The 21,861-nt window shown below is 48.9% G+C and overlaps 1 protein-coding gene across 1 annotated transcript in view; it reads left to right on the top strand.

Annotated features, from left to right (window-relative positions):
* LOC147125255 (calpain-5-like) overlaps positions 1 to 21,861 on the top strand; it is a 209,402-nt gene that overhangs the window by 154,634 nt on the left and 32,907 nt on the right. The window contains exons 7-10 of the mRNA XM_085999981.1: positions 8,015 to 8,092; positions 10,683 to 10,878; positions 15,670 to 15,792; positions 16,953 to 17,149. Coding sequence (XP_085856107.1) covers positions 8,015 to 8,092; positions 10,683 to 10,878; positions 15,670 to 15,792; positions 16,953 to 17,149 — 594 coding nt within the window. The remainder of the gene's footprint in view (positions 1 to 8,014; positions 8,093 to 10,682; positions 10,879 to 15,669; positions 15,793 to 16,952; positions 17,150 to 21,861) is intronic.

The following is a 21,861-nucleotide window of genomic DNA, read 5'->3' on the forward strand; positions in this document are numbered from 1 at the left end:
TCATCTTGACAGCCACCGACAGAGGTCCTGCACCTTATCTGAGGCTGCAGATCTGGCTGAAGCAGGTGGCACAGCTCAGTCACCACCTCCTTTCTGTAGCGCAGCCTTCTGAGACACTGCTCCTCTGACATGTTCAAGTAAGAGAACTGCTGTCGGAAAACCCTGGCAGCGTAAGGTCTGGTGTGGCGACGTCTGTTGGCCCTCCTCCGTCTGGCCATGCCTGCCCCTCTCTCCCTGCGTCTCTCTGCCCTTTCCAGATGGTTCAGCAGCAGGACGTTCCCCTCCAATGCAGCCCCCATAGTAATAACGCACAAGAAAGTTTTCCCGTTGTAAATGCTCACCAGCAGCAAGGTGATGGTCAGAAGGCTGAAGTTCCTCTGCCAGCGCAGGCTCACTGGTGAAATGGCTCTGAGTGCAGCTCAGCAACTCTGTGAAACTCTCGAAGAAGTTGTGCTCCCAAAATGGCTGCCGCTTTTATACCAGTACAGTCCCCTTTAAAGAACGCCCCCCCAGCCCAAGAGCGACTGGGGAACATTCCAGGTAAGCTGTCCTTATTAGCGCCAGGCGGAACGGAGGGGGGCGCCACTGAATTTCCGGTCCGGGGCGCCAAAAGGGCGTTGCACACTGAAATGACATCGTGATCTGCCTGCGCCCGTGAGCGGGCGCTAAGATTTAGCGCCGGCGCTAAAAGTCCACTCAATATGGGAAGAGGCGCAGGGTTCGCTGCGCCCGGGTGCTAGTTGGTTAGCGCCCCACTTCTCGGCCTCTTTAGGCGCTAATTGCTGGCGCTACCAACCGAATTTCTCCCCCCAGGTGTTTAACTCGAACAAGATCACTTCACCATGATACCAACAGGAAAACATAAACAAAAATTTGGTGAGAGGTCAGACCTGGAGAAAAAGCCATTGTTTGACTTTATAAATTTAAGAACATAAAAAAATGCAATGAGAATCATATGTGACTGTAAATGCGACTTGTTGTCCTGCCTCTTCCTTCTTGACACTGCCAACGCCCATTAACACTCTCAACCACACCACCCCCCTCGAACATCTCTCTTCCATGGTCCATCTCCATGGCATTAATCTTTCATAGTTCCATTCCTACTTGTTACATTTTAGGCACTTAGCCATTCATTGGCTTCTCCTCCCATGCCTGTATAGTTACCTCTGGTGTATCCCAGTGCTGCACATTTGGCCCCATCTTCTTCATGATTTAAATGCTGCTCTTTGGCAACAGCACCTAAAAGCTTGGGCCAACTTCCATCACAGTTAGTGTTACCTTTCCGGCTCCTGTCATCTCCAAGGATATTGCCACCCTCTCCAACTGATTGTCTGACATTGAAACCTGGAAACTTCCACCAGCTGAATGTTGGCAAAGCTGACGCCATCACACTTCTGCTCTCACAAACTGACCCCAACTCCATCAACATCCTTACCTGCTGTCTCAGGCAAGGCGACCCTTGGTGAACTGCTCAACCCTGAACTCCTCCACATCCATTCCATCAACAAGATGCTTTATTTCACACCTGTGACATCGCTCATCTCCACCCTTGCATCTCCCCTCTGCTGACAAAACCCTTATTCACGCTTTTTAAGCTATCATCCTTGGGCCCTCCATTCACCACGAAAGTGTTGATCTGCTCAACCACTCCCCATCAGCCTCCTTTGATGCCCTTGGTCCAGTAAAACCTTTAGGGGGAAAAATTCGATTGATTTGTGCATCCTGTTAGCGCCCTATGAGGGCGCTAATGGGGGCGCAAAGCAACTAGCGCCCAGGCACGGCACCGCTAACGCCTAGTGGGAGGTTAGCGGCGGCAATAACCATTAGTGCCCCACGGCGTTACGCCTCCGGCAATGATGTCATCGCTGTGCGCAGCACCCCGTTCGCGCCCTGGCTGCAATCTTCGGTAGCGCCCCCTGACTTACCGCTGGACGCTATGTCCAACAGGGTCAAAGGGGCGTATGTGCGGCCGGGGTGGCGCAAATTAAAGGGGAGGTGCCAGGTGGCCATTTTTGTTGTTGGCCGCCTGCCAGCACCTGTCCCAGTTGCCGTCCCCGGCCTCCTGTGAATCCCCTCTGCGGAGTGTTGGCTGCGCTCCATGAGCCTGGCACTTCTCTTGAGGGGAGGAAGGCCTGCAGTACCACGGCGCGATGTGCCACGAGATTCACTCGCAGCGCCCCAAGAGGGAGGTGGGGCACTTCCAGTAGCCCGAACTTCACTGGTAGTACCCCGCCTCCCTCTTGGGGCGCTACCAGTGAATTTCGGGTGCGGGGTCGCTAATTTTTTCAGGGCGCTGCGAAGTTAGCGCCCCGGCAAAGTTAGCGCCCCAAAGGGGACGCGACCCAATTTTGCCCCTTTACTCTTTTCCATCCTGGTTGTTTTCCCTGGTATGGCCCCCACCTTCACGCCCTCAAGTCCCAGCAGCATAAACATTTGCATATTTGGCACATGACTGGCTTAGCCACCCATCACCAGATCTAGCTGGAAAATATCAAGTGCTATCAGACCTCACTCTCCTCTGCCAAAACCAGTCCCTACTCCTGGATGTTTTTCTATGTTATAAACACAATATAGGTTCTTGTTCTTGTTACCTCAAGACGTGATTTCTCCAAAACACTCTTTGCCAATCTCCACCCTCCACAAACTATAACTCATCCAAAGCATCCATGTCCTCACCTATAACAAGGCCTGCACCCCCATCACCTAGCTCCATTGGCTTTCTGTGCCCCAGAAAATTGATTTTAAAGTCTTTGGCCTAGAAATTCAGTTGCGTTCGCCAGCCGTTAGCGCCATAAGAGGAGTAGATCTCGAGCGCTAGGCACTTAGCGGCCGGGCGCAGAATGATCTGCGCCTACGCCCAACTTCAGTAGACATTTAGCGCCGGCGCAAAGTGTTTGCGCGCGCTCAGCTGCGCGCGCAACTTATGACGTCATTTCGTCGTGCAACGCCGTTTGTGCGCCCCAAACCGGAACTTCAGTGGCGCCCGCCCAATGTGGGCGTGGCGCTGTTAAGAACTGTGAAGTGGAATGCAGCAGAGGCCCTGCGGGCCTCGGGGAGCGCTAATTAAAGGGCACTTAGACTGAACTATAAAGGCCAGCCATTTTGCTGCAATGACTTTAGTGCAACGGATTTCTGGACAGAGACCAAGGAAGAGACCTTACTGATTTGGGCCAACATAGGAGAGGTATTTTTGGCTTCTGGCCAGAGCTTGGAAATTTGACTCATTGTGATTTCACTGTTTGCAAGTATATTATGGGGGCTGCATGGGGTTCCAACCCTCAGTTCCAGCATTATGTGCGAAGGGCTCGCAGACGCTGTGTGAGAGGGGCAGCCATGCCTAGACGCAGAGGGGCCATCAGGCGTCGGCAACGTAGGCCTTACCCACTCAGGGAATACCGCCAGCAGGTGTCCTATCTCACCATGACTGCCGCGCAGTGTGTTAAGAGGCTGCGCTTCAGAAGGGAGGCGGTTGCAGAGATCTGCCAGCTGCTTCACAGAGATCTGCGTCCACAGCTGATGTCCAGGACGTCTCTGTCGGTGGAAGTGAAGGTCACGGTGGCTCTGAACTTTTATGCAAGCGGCTCCTTCCAAGCCGCTGCTGGGGACATAGCTAACATCTCCCAGTTCGCCGTGCATCGCTGCATCCGGCAGGTCACCGATGCCCTTTTCACAAGGAGACACCAATTCATCTCCTTCCCCATGACCCTAGAGAGGCAGGAGCAGCGTGCAGTCGGATTTGCGAGGATCGCCGACTTCCCCATGGTGCAGGGCGCCATTGACTGCACGCATGTGGCTTTGCGGGCACCTATCGACAATGCCGAGGATTACCGCAACCGGAAGGGCTACCATTCCCTCAATGTACAGCTGGTGTGTGACCACAGGCAGCGCATCCTAGCTGTCAATGCCCGCTTTCCAGGCAGCAGCCACGATGCATTTATCCTGCGCCAGACTACTATGGCTGACATGTTCCAGGCACAGCCTCCCCCAAGAGGATGGCTTATCGGGGACAAAGGCTATCCTTTGTGTACATGGCTCATGACCCCGCTCCGCGCGCCCAGGACCCCTGCTGAGGAGGCATACAACGAAAGCCATCAAGCCACAAGGAACATCATAGAGCAAACGATTGGCGTCCTCAAGCAACGGTTCCGCTGCCTGGATTGCTCCGGCGGATCTCTGCAGTATTCGCCGGATAGAGTCTCCCAGTTCGTCGTCGTTTGCTGCATGCTGCACAACCTGGCTATCCGCAGGACTCGGGCACTGCCACCTCACGTTGGACCACCACCTCAGGAGGACGAGCAGGAGGACCATGAGGAGGAGGAGGAGGAGGAGGAGTACCAGCCCAGGAGGGAGCCACAAGGTCCAAGGGCCGTCCGTCGGCGGCTTATTGAACGACACTTCTAGGCCCCCTGTCAGGGAATGGCTTGTGGCAATGAAGGCACATGAATGCAGCCGCTCCGCAAGCCCTCAGACGGTTAACGCAACAACCACTTGAAACATCACACATGGACAAGCTGAATAAAGAAAAAGCTTTATTGAACAAACTCAGCGCCGTTCCCACATGAAACCCAAAAACACACAACACCCCCAAAAAAGTCAAAAACATATCTCACTCCCACAACCTGGGGAGGAATAACAAATCTTGTCCATCCAAATGGCCTTCATCCTCGGCCTTACCAAAAGAACCCCCCCATAGACAGCACAAGCACCCCCATATAAAAAAACATTTGCCTTCATCCTCGGCCTTACCAAAAGAACCCCCCCCCATAGACAGCACAAGCACCCCCATATAAAAAAACATTTGCCTTCATCCTCGGCCTTACCAAAAGAACCCCCCCCATAGACAGCACAAGCACCCCCATATAAAAAAACATTTGCCAACACACTCTACTTTGTGTGCCGAGAGGGCGAGTCCTTGTCCAGCCTTTTCCGGCCCCTGGCCGACCTGCTGCTCCGCCTCAACCTGGGCCCTGTGGGTGTTGCAAGGCTGGGGGAAGGCTCCTGAGGGGCACATTGCGTGACGGCAGATGCCCTTGGGGGTCGGCCTAGACGAGCTCTGGCCCTCGAGGGGCCGGCTGCTGACTGCTGCAGCTGTGGCTGGGCAGCATCAGTCTCTCCAGCAGCTCGTCGCAGCTTTGCTGGGGGAGTGGCAGTGGCGGCTGCAGCAATGGGGGCAAGCTGGCTGATGCCAGGCGCTCGCTGGTCGCCAGAGACACTGGCACTCGGCCGGGCTGGCACTGCAGCAAGCGCAGCAATCTGGTGAAGGCCAGACCGCTGTGCTGCAGCAGCGCGGCGGGTGCCCTGGCGATGCATGCGTGACACAGCGAGTGTGGCAGCAGTGAGTGCCCGTACTGCCCTGGTCTGTGCCCGCATCAGACCAGCCAGTGACTGCACGGCACCACTGATCAACTGTCCACTCGCTGCCTGTGCTGCCCTGAAGTCGTCCCGACTCGCGTCCTGTGCTGCCCTGAATTCGGCCCGACTCGCGTCCTGTGATGCCCCGAATTCGGCCCGACTCGCGTCCTGTGATGCCCCGAATTGTTCGAGACCCCTGGCCTGTGCTGCCGCGAGTTGTTCGAAACCCCTGGCCTGTGAGGCCCCGAAATCGGACATACTATGAGCCAGGGACTCAATGGCCTCAGGCAACCGTGCCACAACCCCCATGAACTCGGTGTGCCGACGATCCGAGTCCGCGGACATTTGATCAAGGAGGCGCACCTCCTGGGCGAGGACTGTCTCCGGACTAGAGGCCGGACTCTCCCTCTGGGGAGAAGGCCGCCGAGCTGGCCGACCCTTCCCGCGTGGCTGCACGCCACTGGGCCCAGCAACTACACTCCCCTGCAACACTTCCCCCCTCTGGGGAGAAGGCCGCCGAGCTGCCCGACCCTTCCCGCGTGGCTGGACGCCACTGGGCATAGGAGCTACACTCCCCTGCAACACTTCCCCCCCTCTGGGGAGAAGGCCGCCGAGCTGCCCGACCCTTCCCGCGTGGCTGGACGCCACTGGGCACAGGAGCTACACTCCCCTGCAACACTTCCCCCCCTCTGGGGAGAAGGCCGCCGAGCTGCCCGACCCTTCCCGTGTGGCTGGACGCCACTGGGCACAGGAGCTACACTCGCCTGCAACACTTCCCCCTGGCTCTCCTCCAGGGAACACGTGTCCCCTCCATTGCCATCCCCTGGCGCGGATGAGGGTTCCCCTGATGTGCCGCCTTCCTCTTGCTCCTCCTCGTCCTCCTCTTCCGAGGGACTGACACTCGCAGCTTCAGGGACCTCCTCCTCACCAGCTGAAAGCAGGAAGGCACAAGAGTAGCTTTAGAGTGAGGACAGGGCGTCAGCGAGGGAGGCATGAGTGGTGGCATTCTGCGCATTGGTCGGACAGTGGCAAAGGATGTAGATCTGAAGCGCAAGGGGAACGAGAGAGGTCCAAACGGTCATGTCCTTACCATTGGGGCCCAGCACAGGGTCGGCATCTCCAATTGCAACGGGGCCAATCACCCGGGCACCCATGACTCGACCCACGCGCTCCTCCAGGTCACTGAGCTGCTGGAACTGGGCACGGCCTCCCCCGGTGACAGTCCGGCTCTTCAGATTCTGGGCCAGCTTGGCCTGCAAGAGAAAGGATGGCCTCTAAGTACAGTGTGGTGCCCTGTTGTTGTGTGTACTGCCTCCCATGGTCGAATAGCTTGGCCAGTGTGGTGCCCTGTTGTTGTGTGCACTGCCTCCCATGGTCGAATAGCTTGGCCAGTGTGGTGCCCTGTTGTTGTGTGCACTGCCTCCCATGGTCGAATAGCTTGGCCAGTGTGTAAAGTGCAGAAAGTGCAATTGATGTTCATGCCAGTGCCATAGCTGCTGGATGAGGGCTGGCCATTAGGCCTTTGAGGTCCCTTTGCCCATAATGTGAGGTCCACATGCAAGGATGAGGAGGACACTGGAAAGGGTATTCACCCTCACAATCCGAGTGAGGTCGTTAAACTTTTTCCGGCATTGGACACCAGTCCTGGGGACATCGCTGTTGGCTGTGACCCTCTGGGCGATTTCCCTCCAGGCTCTCCTGTACACCCTCTTGGGAGGCTTCTTGCCACTGTCCGGGAACAAGATATGGTTTCTCTTCTCCAAAGCCCTAACCAGCACCTTTAAATCATGGGCAGAGAAGCGCTGCGCTCGCTCACGGGCCCTCTGCATCCTTCCTGGCGCTATTTCTCTCCAGCAGCAGTGTTTAGGCCTAGCTGGAGGGCTGCAGTATCCAGGGCGTGGCAGCAGACCAAGTCGACCCTTCCCCCTTTAAGAGCTGGCCGGCGCCAGGGTGTCTGCTGTCAATCAAAACATGACCGCACCTGCGCTGCGCCCGGCCTCGGCGGTATCAGTCTGCACCGCCGGCTTAGCGCCTAAAGATAGCCGTGCAACGCCAGTTTTAGCGCTCGAGCAAACTCCTTGGCCAAAGCTACTGAATATCGGCGAAGTGGCCTCCACTTTGCGCCGGGCGCAAACTTTAGCGGCCGCCCGACTTTACCGCCCCAAAAGTGGCTATACTGAATTTCTAGGCCTTTGTCCTTGGCTTCAATTCCTTCCATATTCTTGCACCAATCTACTTTAGCGATCCCCTCCAGCTGTACATCCTTGCATGCACCATCCTATCCTGTAACATTGGCCTACTTTTTGTTCCCTATTCCCTTTGCTCCACCAAAGATGACCACTTTTTCAGCTACTATACCTCTTCCCTCCAGAACCCTTACACCCAGCAACTCTGCCTTGTCACCTCCCTGCAGCTTTCAAAAGCCACATGAAGAAGCTTTTTGACGGTGCTTTGGACTCTTTCCCTCTTCTGCTCAGTCTTTGTCTAGTGTCTTGTAAAGTGTTTGAGGTATCTTTCTGCACATGAGCAGGGTCATAGACGTGCACATTGATTTGTTATCAAGTCTCGATCAAACCATGAAAAGGTGTAAACAGTAGTGCTGATAGAAAATGTATTGTAACTGGAACTCACAAGTACTTATTTAACTGATTTTTTTTTCTAGTTCAAACGAGTGGCAGAAAGTCAGCAAAAACGAACGTAAAAAAATTGGTGTTGATATTGAGTACGATGGAGAATTCTGGTGAGACAATTCACTATTTCGATATTGCCCTTGGGATCCATAAACTGCACAAATCCAGATTATAAGAAAGGTTTCTTTAACCTTTTTTGTCTGCCAATTCCAGTACTATCAAATACAAAGCAGTTTTTTGCTGTGGACTCCTGTTCACTGGGTCTGAGAATGGCTGTACCTGTATCATTTATGATCTTTACCAGCCATTATAGAGGAAAGACTGTCACCTCATCAATCTGGGCTTTATTTGAACATGAACCCCAGAGATGAAAAGATAATAGTACGAATAAGCATGGAACAAGAAAGGATCATTTGGTCCATGTTCTTTCCACAGACCATGGACAATTCATTCTGGACTCTACCTAATGTTCAAACCCATGCACCTAAAAACCAAAGCCTAGTTTAAATCTACAAAACTTGTCTGGTTAACTGTTGGTGTTGGCATATCTAAGTTGGAATTTCATGAATCCTGACACTTCTTGGAACTACAGGTTAGAGCTGTTTTGATCCCACATCAGATAAGCAATCCGTCATCCTTAAGATTTACAAATATTAAGATATATGGGGAGGTTATTTTGGTAAAAAGGGTGAAAACAGGCGCTAAATGGGTGCCGTGATAATAAGACACGCCTGTTTGAAAGTGGTTTTGGGCCTAATTGCTGATTACCATAATTTAAACTTGGCTGGAGGCTAAAACAGAGACACCTGCAGGATTTAGCACTCTACAACTGTACAGGGTATTGGTGAGACCACACCTTGAGTACTGCATACAGTTTTGGTCTCCTTATTTAGGAAGGATATACTTTCATTGGAGGCAGTTCAGAGACGATTCACAAGGTGAATTCCAGAGATGAAGGGGTTGACTTATGAGGAAAGGTTGAGCAGGTTGGGCCTATACTCATTGGAATTTAGAAGAATGAGAGGTGATCTTATTGAAACATATAAGATACTGAGGGGGCTCGACAAGGTAGATGCAGAGAGGATGTTTCCCCTCATGGGGAAATCCAGAACTCGGGGGCACAGTCTCAGAATAAAGGGTTGCCCTTTCAGAACTGAGATGAGGAGGAACTTGTTCTCTCAGAGGGTCATAAATTTGTGGAATTCTCTGCCCCAGAGAGCTGTGGATGCTGGGTCATTAAATACATTTAAAGTGGAGATAGACAAATTTTTGAAAGATAAGGGAGTGAAGGGTTATGGGGAGCAGGCTGGGAGGTGGCTTTGAGCCCAAGATCAGCCATGATCTTATTGCATAGCGGAGAAGGCTCGAGGAGCCAAGTGGCCTATTCCTGCTCTTATTTCTTATATTGCCTACATAGCAAAATCCTTTTAAAATGCATTTTGGCAGTCACAACCTAATTCCTGTGATCACAAGCCCAGAGTACAAACTTAACCCAACTGGTACAAAACTGACGATCTTATTCAGAGACAACAACAAACAACAATACATTTGTATAGCACCCTTAACATAGAAAAACGTCCCAAGGCGCTTTAAAGGAGCGTTATCAAACAAAATTTGACACCGAGCCACATAAGGAGATATTAGGACAGGCGACCAAATGCTCGATCAAAGAGGTAGGTTTTAAGGAGCGGATTATAGGAGGAGTGAGAGGTATAGGGAGGGAATTCCAGAGCTTAGGGCCATGGCAGCTGAAGGCACAGCCGCTAATAGTAGAACGATTAAACTTGGGGATGCGCAAGAGGCCAGGATTGGAGGAGCGCTGAGATGTTGGAGGGTTGTTGAGCTGATTGGCGACAGAGATAGAGAGGGGCAAGGCCATGGAGAGATTTGAAAACCCGGATGGGAATTTTAAAATTGAGGCATTGTTGGAGCGGGAGCCTATGTGGGCCAGCGAGCACAGTGATACACCATAAGGGTGACTGGTGTGGCAAGTAGAAACTTCACATTGGTACATTTGGGGGTGCTCTTTGAGGCTCAGGCTAAGATAAATTGTTGGGCAAATGGCAAGGGAGCTTTACCCTGTAGTCAGCTGTTCTATACTAGGTGACAATTGGAAAAAATGTCCCACCCCTAATATTTTTCAACTTGAAGATAAAATTCACCTCCAAATTTGAAAACATAGATTTTTCAGCACCTGTAATTCCAACATCAACTTTCACCTTCCAATGTTCAAATTTAAATTAAATGAGTGCTGAAAAGGTGTTGGTGCCCTTGGAATAATATTTCAGTAAGCGTCAGCAAACTCTTTCATTCACTGAGTCACCTCTCCTATTCTTTTCAACCTTGATGACGTCCTGTACTTTGGGCCTTGGACCTTCACCAGGGTTTCAAGTGTATAAAAAGCTGATCCTCCAGTAACAAATGATACCAGTGTATGTATTCCACATCATAACTCTGATCCTTTGCGTCCTACTGCAATTCTTCCCTATCTAATGCCAAAAGTGCTGTTGGCCTTTTTTGAAGGAAACTTAGCAAAGCTCTACTCCTGTTGTGACAGATATCATGCTTAAAAAATGCTGGAGCATGCGACAGGCCAATCATTTGCAATGCTGAATAATGAAAACGGTAAAATGTACTCTCTGTGTTCGTTATCTTGTCCATAAATCCCTTATAGGCCTGTCTCTCTGGATTTTATCTAAGGATGTCATTTGAAGACTGGTGTAAACACTTCACCAATGTAATAGTTTGTCGGCTGATAAACACGTCTTACCTGAGTATTCGCAAGACCTGGGACGAGGTGATACTGCGCGGGGCTTGGAGCAGACATGAAGACCCAGTACTGAACCGTGCAGGGGGCTGCACGAATTTCCTGCACACGTTCCTGCAAAACCCACAGGTGGGGATACTCCAAGTGCATGGTTTGTGAAAGCTTGCAGGATAGATAGTATGTAAGGATGCTTTCCATCCAAAGAACTGAGTCACTCTTGTGCACAGGCTGTCTGTGAAAGAGTGATAAGAAAGCTCCTGGGTGATGTTGTGTTAGACACTGCCTTTCTTCTCCTCTGCATGGGTTCAAATTAGCCCAGATTGGTAGGATAAAATCTCCTCTGTCTGTTGGCTGCAAGGTTCCTAGATGAAATAAATTTGAACAACAGACAAAAGCTCAGAACACAAAACTACCCTTAACTTGGAATTAATTGTCACTAAATTGGCAATCTCACTCGGATAAGGATATACAGGAAACTTTCTGGTATCCGGCACCGACGGGACCGAGCTGGTGCCGTTAGATCAAAACTGCCGTAGAAACCAGCGCTAATGTTAAAACATACGGAGCTCAGAGCTCCGTGTGAAGCAACAAACCCTGTTGCTTAGCAACAGCTTCAAAACAGTCGGCGCAGCTTGCAAGCGTCTAGCTGAAGCTGTTACTTAGCTACAGAGATGCTTGCAGAGCCAGGACTGGAGAAAAGAAGCAACGAAAAGAAAAAGAAAAAATCTGAACCGACTCCTGAATTTTGCCGGTAGATAGAGCTTTCTGGACATTTAACCTCCGGATAAACGAAAGTTTCCTGTACTGGCGTGAGTGGGAAATTGGAAATGTCACATTGGTGAAATTGGGGTTGCTCTTCTAACATTGTTGCAGGACCTTTATCCCAGATCTAACTGCACTATACTTAACCAGTAGTGCTTGATGCTGACATTGGGTGCCTGAAAAGAAAACATGCTCTATTTCCTAGAACTGACAAGGGCAAAACCACATCAGTTTTAAACATTATCTAATCCTGAGATGAAATGATCACCTTGAATTCATTTAATTCATATATATGAACTCTCCGTTACTCTGATGTTGACCTCTGGTGCATCCCCCACTCCCTACCATTGGCAGCTGTGCTCTGGAGTACTCTCCCTAAACCTCTCCACCTCTCCACCTCCCTCATCTCACCATTGGCAGTCGTGCCTTCAGCAACCTAGGCCCCATATTCTGTAATTCCCTCCCTAAACTCCTCCACCTCTATGCTATATACTATACTATATGCTTGCAGCCTGTGTGCTAAGAAAAATAACTTGCGTTTATATAGTGCGTTTCATGACCTCAGGACATCCCAAATTGCTTCACAGTCAATGAAGTACTTTTGAATTGTAATCACTGTAGCAGCCAATTTGCACACAACAAGCTCCCACAAACAGCAGAGAGATAAATGACCAACTGGTCTGCTTTAGTGGTGTTGGTTGATGGATAACTATTGGCCAGGACACCAGGAGAACTCCCCTGCTTTTCTTCAGATAGTACCAAGTACCGTTTACATCCACCGGAGAGGACAGACGGAGCCTTGGTTTAACATCTCATCTGATAGATGGCACCGCCAACAGTGCAGCATTCTCTCAGTGCAGCATTCTCTCAGTGCAGCATTCTCTTAGTGCTATACTGAAATGTCAGTCTGAATAATGTGCTCAAGTCTCTAGAGTGGGGCTTGTACCTCTAACCTTCTGGCTCAGAGCCAAGGCTGACACCTATCATGTATGTTCACTGCAGTCTGGTTGTATTCTATATAATCATTACAATCTTTTTATCTTATATATTCATTGCAGCCTGTGTGCTATCCTGTGTAGTTGCTGTAGCTCAACTGCTGCCCTATATATATTCTATTGTCCTGTAAAGTACATGGCAATATTATTCTCATTGAAACTTATAAAATTCTAACAGGACTAGACAGACTAGATGCAGGAAGGATGTTCCCGATGGTCGGGGAGTCCAGAACCAGGGGTCACAGTCTAAGGATAAGGGGTAAGCCATTTAGGACAGAGATGAGGAGGAATTTCTTCACCCAGAGAGTGGTGAACCTGTGGAATTCTCTACCACAGAAGGCAGTAGAGGCCAATTCATAAAATATATTCAAGAAGGAGTTAGATATATTTCTTATGGCTAAAGGGATCAAGGGTTATGGGGAGAAGGCAGGGACAGGGTACTGAATTTGGACAATCAGTCATGATCTCATTGAATGGCGGAGCAGGCTCGAGGGGCCGAATGGCCTACTCCTGCTCCTATCTTCTATGTTTCTATATTCTGTGCTAATTATGCCACAGTGATTGCAGTAGACCTCACAATCTGTTATCGGGTTAGTTTTCTCCAGCTCAATATGGCAGCTATGGAAACCATTTCAGGGCTCACCTATGAAGAACTGAGCCTATCTAGAAGTGCGGAGATGCCTCTTGAATCAAGGCGTTCAGATAACGTCATAAACAGCCCAAATGAAAGTTAAGCCGAACTGTTCAAAGTAATTTGCAGACCTTACCATTGATTCCCAGCCTTCAAAACTACAGCTGGTTATCGCATCTTAGACAAATGACAGTAACACCGCTGCTCCAGTAATTATTACATGGTAACAAAATAATCACATTGCTACTAGACACGCTCCAGTTTAAATCTCTGTATGTCGAAGTATTCTTAATCCTCCAAGGTTTTCAAATCAGAATTATTTTTGTTTGGAGGCATGAGGGAGGAAGATTATAAATCACATGGGTGGCTGTTTCAGTCACCCAAACAGCCACAGGATTAGTTAGAATCCAAGGCCGCGATTTTCCCTACCTCGGCGGGTCCAGGGCGGGTGACGTCAGTGGCGGGTCGCGGCCTCGCTGCTGGCTCCAGCCCAGCCTCTGAGATGACTTCCCCTGATAGGGCTTGTTAAGCCCGCCCAGCGAGTTTCCCAGCCAATTGAAGGAAGCGGGTCTGATGACGTCATTTGATGACGCATCATCAGCCGGTTACCTTAAAGGGACCATGCGCAAATTTTATTTGACAATTGTGCTGTCAGTGTTCTACAGCATTGAGGTGCTGCAAACACTGACAAGCACTACACAGAAGTGCACGGCTGCACCCAGGCTCTCTCATGACTGAGTCACAGCACGCAGGGAGGTTCTCTTCCCTTCCAATGGGCAGAAGAGACCTCCCCAGGAGACCAAAACAGCCTGGTTGCACATTGCACAGGAGGGCACAAGCAGGGATGTCATCAGGAGTACCTGGCTGCAGTGGCACAAACCTTTCAATGATCTCAGTAGATCATGAAACATTACTGCAAAACCACACTCAACGTCATGCTGCTGTGCCACTCATCACATCCCCATAACTCTGCCTTCCCTATCCTACTCCTGCACATCCTTACACCAACTTACCTTGCATCTCCACCCATCCCTCTCTGTCTACATTATCACTTCCCCATCTCACTAACCACCCCTCACACTCACCCTCATCCTAGTGCAATCATACCAACTAACAACACACAAGGGTAGGCACTTGTGTGTTTTAGCCAATGTTCATGTGAAGTTGAAATCTTTATTTTCAACACTTTGCATTCTTGGACAGATTTGTGTGCACCTTTGGAAGTGGCTTAATGAGTTGCAGTGAATGGTGAAGCATAAATGTACCTCCCCCCCCCCGCCAAATGCTGATGAGTGTGAAAGGAATGGCTTGGGCATTGTAGGGATGCTTTATGTTGGTGGTGTGGGGTGGTGCCAACCTGGTGCATCATGTGGCAGCCAGGGTTTGCAGCGTCAAGTGAAGTAAATTTGGCCATGGTGAGGCCATCCCTGGCGTCCCGGGCAGCAATGTGGTCGGGTGCTAATGCCCATGCCCTCTGTCCTGTGCAGCATCAGGTGATTGCGGAGAAGGTTGGTGTGGTTGTTGGTGCTGCTGGTGTGCCTGGTGATGCTGATGTTGGGGCTGATCATGGTCAGATTCTGAGAACCAAGGTGAGACAGTATAAAGGGCACCTATGCTGATGGAATAGACAGCAGCTGAAGTAGAGATGACAGAAGCGACCTGTCAATGGTGAGAGAGGTAATGAAGTCAGACTAAATGGAGACTTGTGTAAAGACCTGCAGCATGGTGAATCTGTAATGGAAATACAGTTTAGAGAAGCTAGTGGTTAAGAAAACATTTCTCAATCATCTGAGAGCTTTGACTTGACATTTGAAGCTGTCAACTCTTCAGCTGATTCAATGGCCAATGACCTCCTGCCTCAGCTTCACAGATGAGGTCTAGGCACAGCGGGAAACTGGTGGGCGACCTGTCAAATTCAAAAAGCTGGGGAAAAAAAAGCATTGTTAAGTGGCTGTAAACAAGCCACTAATGATTTGAATTGGCTCGCTGCCTGTCGGGTCTGCTCAGCGCTGGCAGACCCGATATCAAGAAAGTCCAGTTTGAGCGGTTTGACAGTGGGTCGGGAACCCGCTGTCAATCATTTAAAATTTCACAGCTGACCCGCCACCCATCCCGTCTGCTGAGCGCCGTCAAAATCACAGCCCGAGATTTTTACAGCACAGTTTGAGGCCATTCGGCCCATCGTGGCTGTGGCAGCAACATCATCCAGGAGCGGTCATGTCACTATTCCATCGACAGCCAGTAACTTGTACACAAGAGTGGATCAGTTGTTTGGTATTTAGCTTCCAGTGCCATTCAAACTCTCCTCCTTCCACTGTTCTCAGAGTGGTTCAGACATGAAGCAGCCGACAGTAGCTGCAGGCGAGTCGATGCCCTTGACCCTGCAGAAGGCACAAGTCTATATCTTTGCAGCCTCCTGTTAAGGCAAGAGCACACTTCATGTCAACTGATCATGGGGCAGCAGTAATGGTGGCACCATTGATTAGAATGCAAGTACAAACTGAAAAGGCTTTTCCTTTCTCTTTTACGTAGTATGTGTTTGATGTGACAAAGGAGGAGGATGAGGTGCTTATTTCACTGCAGCAGAGAGACCAGCGCATTCACAGGAAGGAAGGCAAAGGAGAGAATCTGGTCATCGGTTTCAATATCTTCAAGGCAAGAGAAATGACATTAACTCTCGTCACACATTGTGAGACCTGTCTACAGCAACCATTCCAAAAATGAATCATTTACTTGAACCTGTATAAATAGGCATTGTGAAATTAATCCCAGTGGGTGGTCATAATATTAAGGTTTATTTGTTTTTATTTAAGATTGGTTCTTTTTTTTTTTAAAAAGGCCAATCATCTTTCCCCTCTTCAAAATGGCAGGGACAAAATTCCATAGGTGCCAACCAGTACCTCACGCAAGTACCCATTCTTCATGTGTGAACCTAAACAGGCTGCTTGACTGTGAAAGGCATCACAGAAGAGTCTGATCCTGTCCTTACCCAAAGTCCACATTACTTTCCATCGGGTGGTCATTAGATAGCGATCAGGAGCCAGAACTCGAATGGATCCTTTCCTCTTCTTGAGAGTGCTAGGGTCAATGGTAACACCCTTACTACTACCCTATCTGAGACCAACAAAAGCAGCAGAGGCCAGGGATTGAGCCTAATCTGGATGACAGAACCACACCATTTACCAACTGAACAATTGGAGGGGAAGAACTAAGAATTTGTAGGAACAGGGAAAGGGCCATTGCACCCAAAGAAGTCTGTCCTTTTTTCATAGATCAACTACGCATACCCACCATCTCACAACATCCCTCAATCCATTCTCTCTCCAGAAATAATTTACTTAAACTTATTCATACTTGTCCTCTTCAATAGCCTTTCCTGGTGATTTGTCTCATAACTCTATTGCCCTACCTTCCTAATTCTTACCTTTGGTTTGACCTGGAATTTGAGCAGCTCAACACGGTAAACAATTTGCCTGGATCAAAGTGAGATGTTTGCTTTTCTGTTGAAATGTGTTTTCAACCTGCAAGTACAGCAGGTTGAAGCACCAGCACATAGACCTGTAAAGTGGTGACCGTCAGTCTTGATCCCCTACTGTTCAGAGTCTCTGACTTCAGTTGTTCTACTGTGGGGTTTGGAGAAACAAGAGCTCAAGTACCTCTCTGTGACAAGGCAGAAGCAAGCTGGATGGGAAGGGAGAGGAAACAAAGCAGATAAGGAGTAGGGGAGATTTGGCTTATGGGGTGCAAGAAGATAAAACAGAGCTAATATGTTTAAAGTTTTCTTCAGCTGTGAACCTCACTGTTTTCATTTTAAGGTGGAAGTCAACCGAGAGTACAGATTGCACAGTTTGTATACGAAAGTATCTGGGTCAGTTTACATCGGCACACGAAGTGTTTTCCTGCGAACAGACCTGAAGAAAGGACGTTATGTCATCATCCCGACCACCTTAGTGCCAAATGTGGAGGGTGATTTTCTACTGAGAGTCTACGCAGACAGGGCCTCCGGATGCAGGTATTCCCCAGGAATCTGGAGAGAATATTCAACCTTTCTACAATACCTTATCAGAACCCTTAGTTCTCATAAATTGTGTATTCATATAATATTTTTCTACTTTAAATATTTGAGCTAAGCGAGATAATTAGGACACACAAAATAAACAGGAATAAGGAAACATTTGTAATACTGTAAATCGCACTCCACCGCAATAGGCACAGCCAAAATAAAATGCAGTGCAACTAAATGCTATATGGAATCCTGCACAGCACAGGAGGAGGCCATTTGGCCCATCGTACCTATGCTGGTGCTACTATAGTTATACGCTCTAATCACCTTTCTCTGTTCTCTCCCTGTATCCTTTCATAGTCTTCCCTTTCAAATACCTTTCCAATTCCATTTTAATTAATGTTATAGTCTCTGCCTCAGTAGTCAACTTATGGTAAAGCATTCCATATTCTAATAACCTGTGTTGAAAAAACATTTCTAACTTCCTCCTTTATTCTTCTAATCATAATCCTGAGTCTGTGCCTCCTTGTTACCAATTTGCTAATCAATGGAATATTTATCTTCTCAAAATCTGTCTTAATTTTGGAAATGTCTATTAAAGCCTCCCCTTAAGCTTCTTTGTTCTAGTGCGATATTAAAAAACAATTTTGCAAGCTGCTCTTCACAATTTTAACCTCCCATTTCTGGTATCATTTCAATATATCTTCAAGATTCAAGATCATTTTATTGCCATATGTAACTAGTACAATGGAATGTTTACTCCCCACTCACTCCCACAATACAAGCATATAAATATAAAAGCAAAAAATAAAAACAATTATAAGTAAAAACAATAAGCAAATAAGCAGAAAGTATAGCAATAACAGTCCAAGTTGCAGGATATGATGAATAGTGCAAAAAAGCCTCTATTACCACTGGAAATAATGGTAATGTAATATGATCAATATATGGTAATATAAGTATAATATATATATTTACATAAACATATAACTATAATATATGGGGCAGTGCGGTTAGCAGTTCAGTAGGCGCACTGCCGGTGGATAGAAACTGTTCTTAAACCTGCTGGTCCTGGTTCGGATGCTGCGGTACCGACGTCCGGACCGCAGGAGGGAGAACAGTTTGTGCCCAGGGTGATTGGGGTCCTGGATGATGGAGCGGGCCTTGTTCCAGCACCTGGTCTGGAAGATCTCCTCGATGGACGCGGAAGTGCGCACCCGATGATCTTTTCTGCCGTATTCACAACTCTCTGGATGGCTTTCTTGTTCTGTGCAGTGGTGTTACCATACCACACATTGACACCACTCGTCAGGACGCTCTCTATGGTGCCGCGGTAAAAGTTCACAAGCCACTGTGTGCTTATGCCGCATTTCCTCAGGCACCGTAGAGGGTAGAGGCGCTGGTGTGCCTTCTTCAACATAGCCTTTTAATGGGTTTAATATCCTTCCTATAATGGAGTCCCCAGAACTGCATGCAGTACTCCAGCTGGCTGACCCCAACCCCCTGCTAACTAGTACGATAGCAAAATACTGCGGATGCTGGAAATCCGAAATAACAACAGGAAATGCCGGAAAAACTCAGCAGGCCAGGCAACATCCGTGGAGAGAAATTAGAGTCGACGTTTCGGGTCAAACCCTTTTTCAAAACTGGAAAGGAAATGAAATAGATCGAAGGCAGGGCTGGGGAGGGAACAAAAGAAGTGAATAGACATGAAGAGGTATTCAAAACGAGACGAGATGGTGCTAGGACTAGTCAAGAGACAAAAGACGGCTCAGATTAGGTGTGAAATGTACTGGCAGAATGAGAGACAGCTGCCATGTAATATACTGTATTCGCTGCTCACAATGTGGTCTCCTCTACATTGGGGAGACCAAACGCAGATTGGGTGACCGCTTTGCGGAACACCTCCGTTCAGTCCGTAAGGGTGACCCCGAGCTTCCGGTCACCTGTCATTTTAATTCACCGCTCCATTCCTACTCGGACCTCACCGTCCTTGGCCTCTTGTATTGTTCCATGGAAGCTCAATGTAAACTTGAGGAACAGCACCTCATCTTCCGATTAGGCACTTTGCAGTCTTCCGGACTCAATATCAAGTTCAACAATTTCAGATCATAACCTCGGCCCCTATTACATTTTTACTTATATATTTTTTTCCACCCCTTTGTTTTGGGTTTTCCCTCCCCACCCCCCCCTTCCTCTTTTTTTTTTACATGGCAGCTGTCTCTCATTCTGCCAGTACATTTCACACCTAATCTGAGCCGTCTTTTGTCTCTTTACTAGTCCTATCACCATCTCGTCTCGTTTTGAATACCTCTTAATGTCTATTCACTTCTTTTGTTCCCTCCCCAGCCCTGCCTTTCGATCTATTTCATTTCCTTTCCAGTTTTGAAAAAGGGTTTGACCCGGAACGTCGACTCTAATTTCCACGGATGTTGCCTGGCCTGCTGAGTTTTTCCAGCATTTTCTCCTGCTAACTAGGCCTGGAACCAGACCTCCAGTCTGTCTGTCAGGCCTTGACTGCAAACAAGGCAGGCAGCCATGCTCTGGGGTTTCTTGCTCTTCACCAGGTTCCAATCCTTTCAAGATCACCACCAGGCCCTAGACCTTACTTGCCTTCCCCCAACCCTAAGGGGGAAAAATTAGGTTGCTTTGTGTCTCCCATTAGCGCCTTAAGAGGGCGCTAATGGGGCGCAAAGCAACTAGCGCCCGGGTGCGGCAATGTTTGCGCTGCTCACAAAATTGACCAGACATTTTGCGGCAGCGCTAAACACTACCGCCACGATCTCCTGTGCCCGCAGATCATGATGTCAGTCGAGCGTGCAACGCCCTGGTAGCGCCCCAGACCGGATATTGAGTGGTGCCCTCTGCCTTACCGCCTGCCGCTAGCAACGACAGGTTGAGGGGAACGTTTTGCAGTTGGGAAGGGACTGGGGGAGCGCTATTTAAAGGCGACCGCTTCCTGCCTTTTTTTGTCGGCGACATTTTTGCACCACGCATTCTGAGAGAGAGACTTCTGGAGAGATTCAACGCTGTGTGAAGGAGTTTTGGGTACTGAGCAGCACTTTGCAGGTTCATTTTGATATGACCTTCCTTGCATCGATTTAGAAGAGACGATGAGGGCTGCACTCTGAGCTCTTTCCCTGGGCCTCTCCATTGTTCTTTCCAGCAGATTTGATGTACAGGTCTCTCCAGGCCGAGATTCAAGGCTGCAATGAGCAGGGTGTGGATGGAGAGCAAGACTGACCCTCCCCTTTAAGAAGTGGCCGGCGCCAGTGTGTCTGTGTTCCATTGCTGACTGACATCACATGAGCTTCGCCAGCGCTCTGAGGTAGCGCCTCGCTCCTCGGCGTTAGCGCCTTAAGAGAGGTGTGTAGCGCCTGATTTAGTGCTCCAATCACCTCCAGGGGGGCGATAGAAGCCAAGTTTGCAGTCGGAGGCCGTAATTAGTGCCAGGCGCTAAACTTTGCGCCTGGCTGATAATTGCGCCCCAAACGGGGCGATACTGAATTTCTCCCCCTAAGATTTTCTTTACCTGCTTTGAAGCTTAGACTCTTTAACCATCACAAGTCCCTGGATTATTTTTCTCTCTCTCTGCCACTGAGCCTGGATTCGCTTGACCAAAATCAGTTCCAGATTCCTTTGATCACCAGTTGTCCTTGTTGAGCTGTCATGACACTAACAAAGACTTGTATACTCATGTACAAGTCACCCACAGTTTCAAATGTAACCGTTAGCCACGTCTCTATGTTCATTGTGTATGTATTTTTGTTGCAGACTGATACTGAGTTCTTGCTCCGTGTTATTCTTGTCAACTGCCTCACTTCCTGCCATGGGTACCTATCCTCTTTTCCAATTTGGTCCCTGTTATCAATCATTTCCCATATCTCACCCTGCTGCCTCATGCCTCAACATAATCACCGGTTTCTACACTCACCTTTCCCCCCTGCCTCAGGATTGAGATTGGAGGAGCTAATTGAGGCAGGAACTCACATTATTGTTGGAGATGCCATCTTTCTGTGTTGAGAGATTAAACCAATGTCCTGTCTCATTTGGACATAAAAGATCCACTGGCACAATGTGAAGAAGAATAGGGGAGTTCTCCTAGTGTCCTGGCCCATACTTAGCCTTCAACCAACATCACTTAAAAAAAAAAAAAAACGATTATCTGGTCATCTATTTTATTGCTGTTTGTGAGATATTGCTGTGCTCAAATTGACTGTGTATTTATTCTATCTATAATAGCGGTACGTCTGTCTGTCTGTCTGGCTATACACTCTCAAGTTATAGAGCGTACCTACACGTGCGTCACATCAAAAGAAAGCTTACGATTCCAGAACGGTCATAAGCATTTTTACGTTTCGGTGAGACAAAAATTGCGCCCGTGGTATCCAAAAAACGTTCAAAATTCCGCTCACTATCCGCTCATTAGCATCGAGTGATGTCGAGGTCGACCAATCGTACAGTCGAGCGACCCGATGGTCGACCAATCGCTGCGTCGCGGAGGCGGGTTCATCGCACGTGCGGGCGGGCCCTCCTACAGTCGATTGACAGGACGATTGACCAATCCTACGCTTCAGTGACATGACGGTTGACCAATCGGTGCGTGTGTGGGCAGACCTTATCCTTCTGAACCGAGGTGCGTGGCCGCCATCTTGATTCCAAACTGTTCATTTCTTTTTCCCACTTTCTGCGTGTTTCTTTTCATAGATACATAGATACAT

This window comes from Somniosus microcephalus, chromosome 1 (assembly GCF_052327205.1).
Source record: "Somniosus microcephalus isolate GS21.2 chromosome 1, FLI_Smic_1.0, whole genome shotgun sequence".
NCBI lineage: Eukaryota > Metazoa > Chordata > Chondrichthyes > Squaliformes > Somniosidae > Somniosus > Somniosus microcephalus.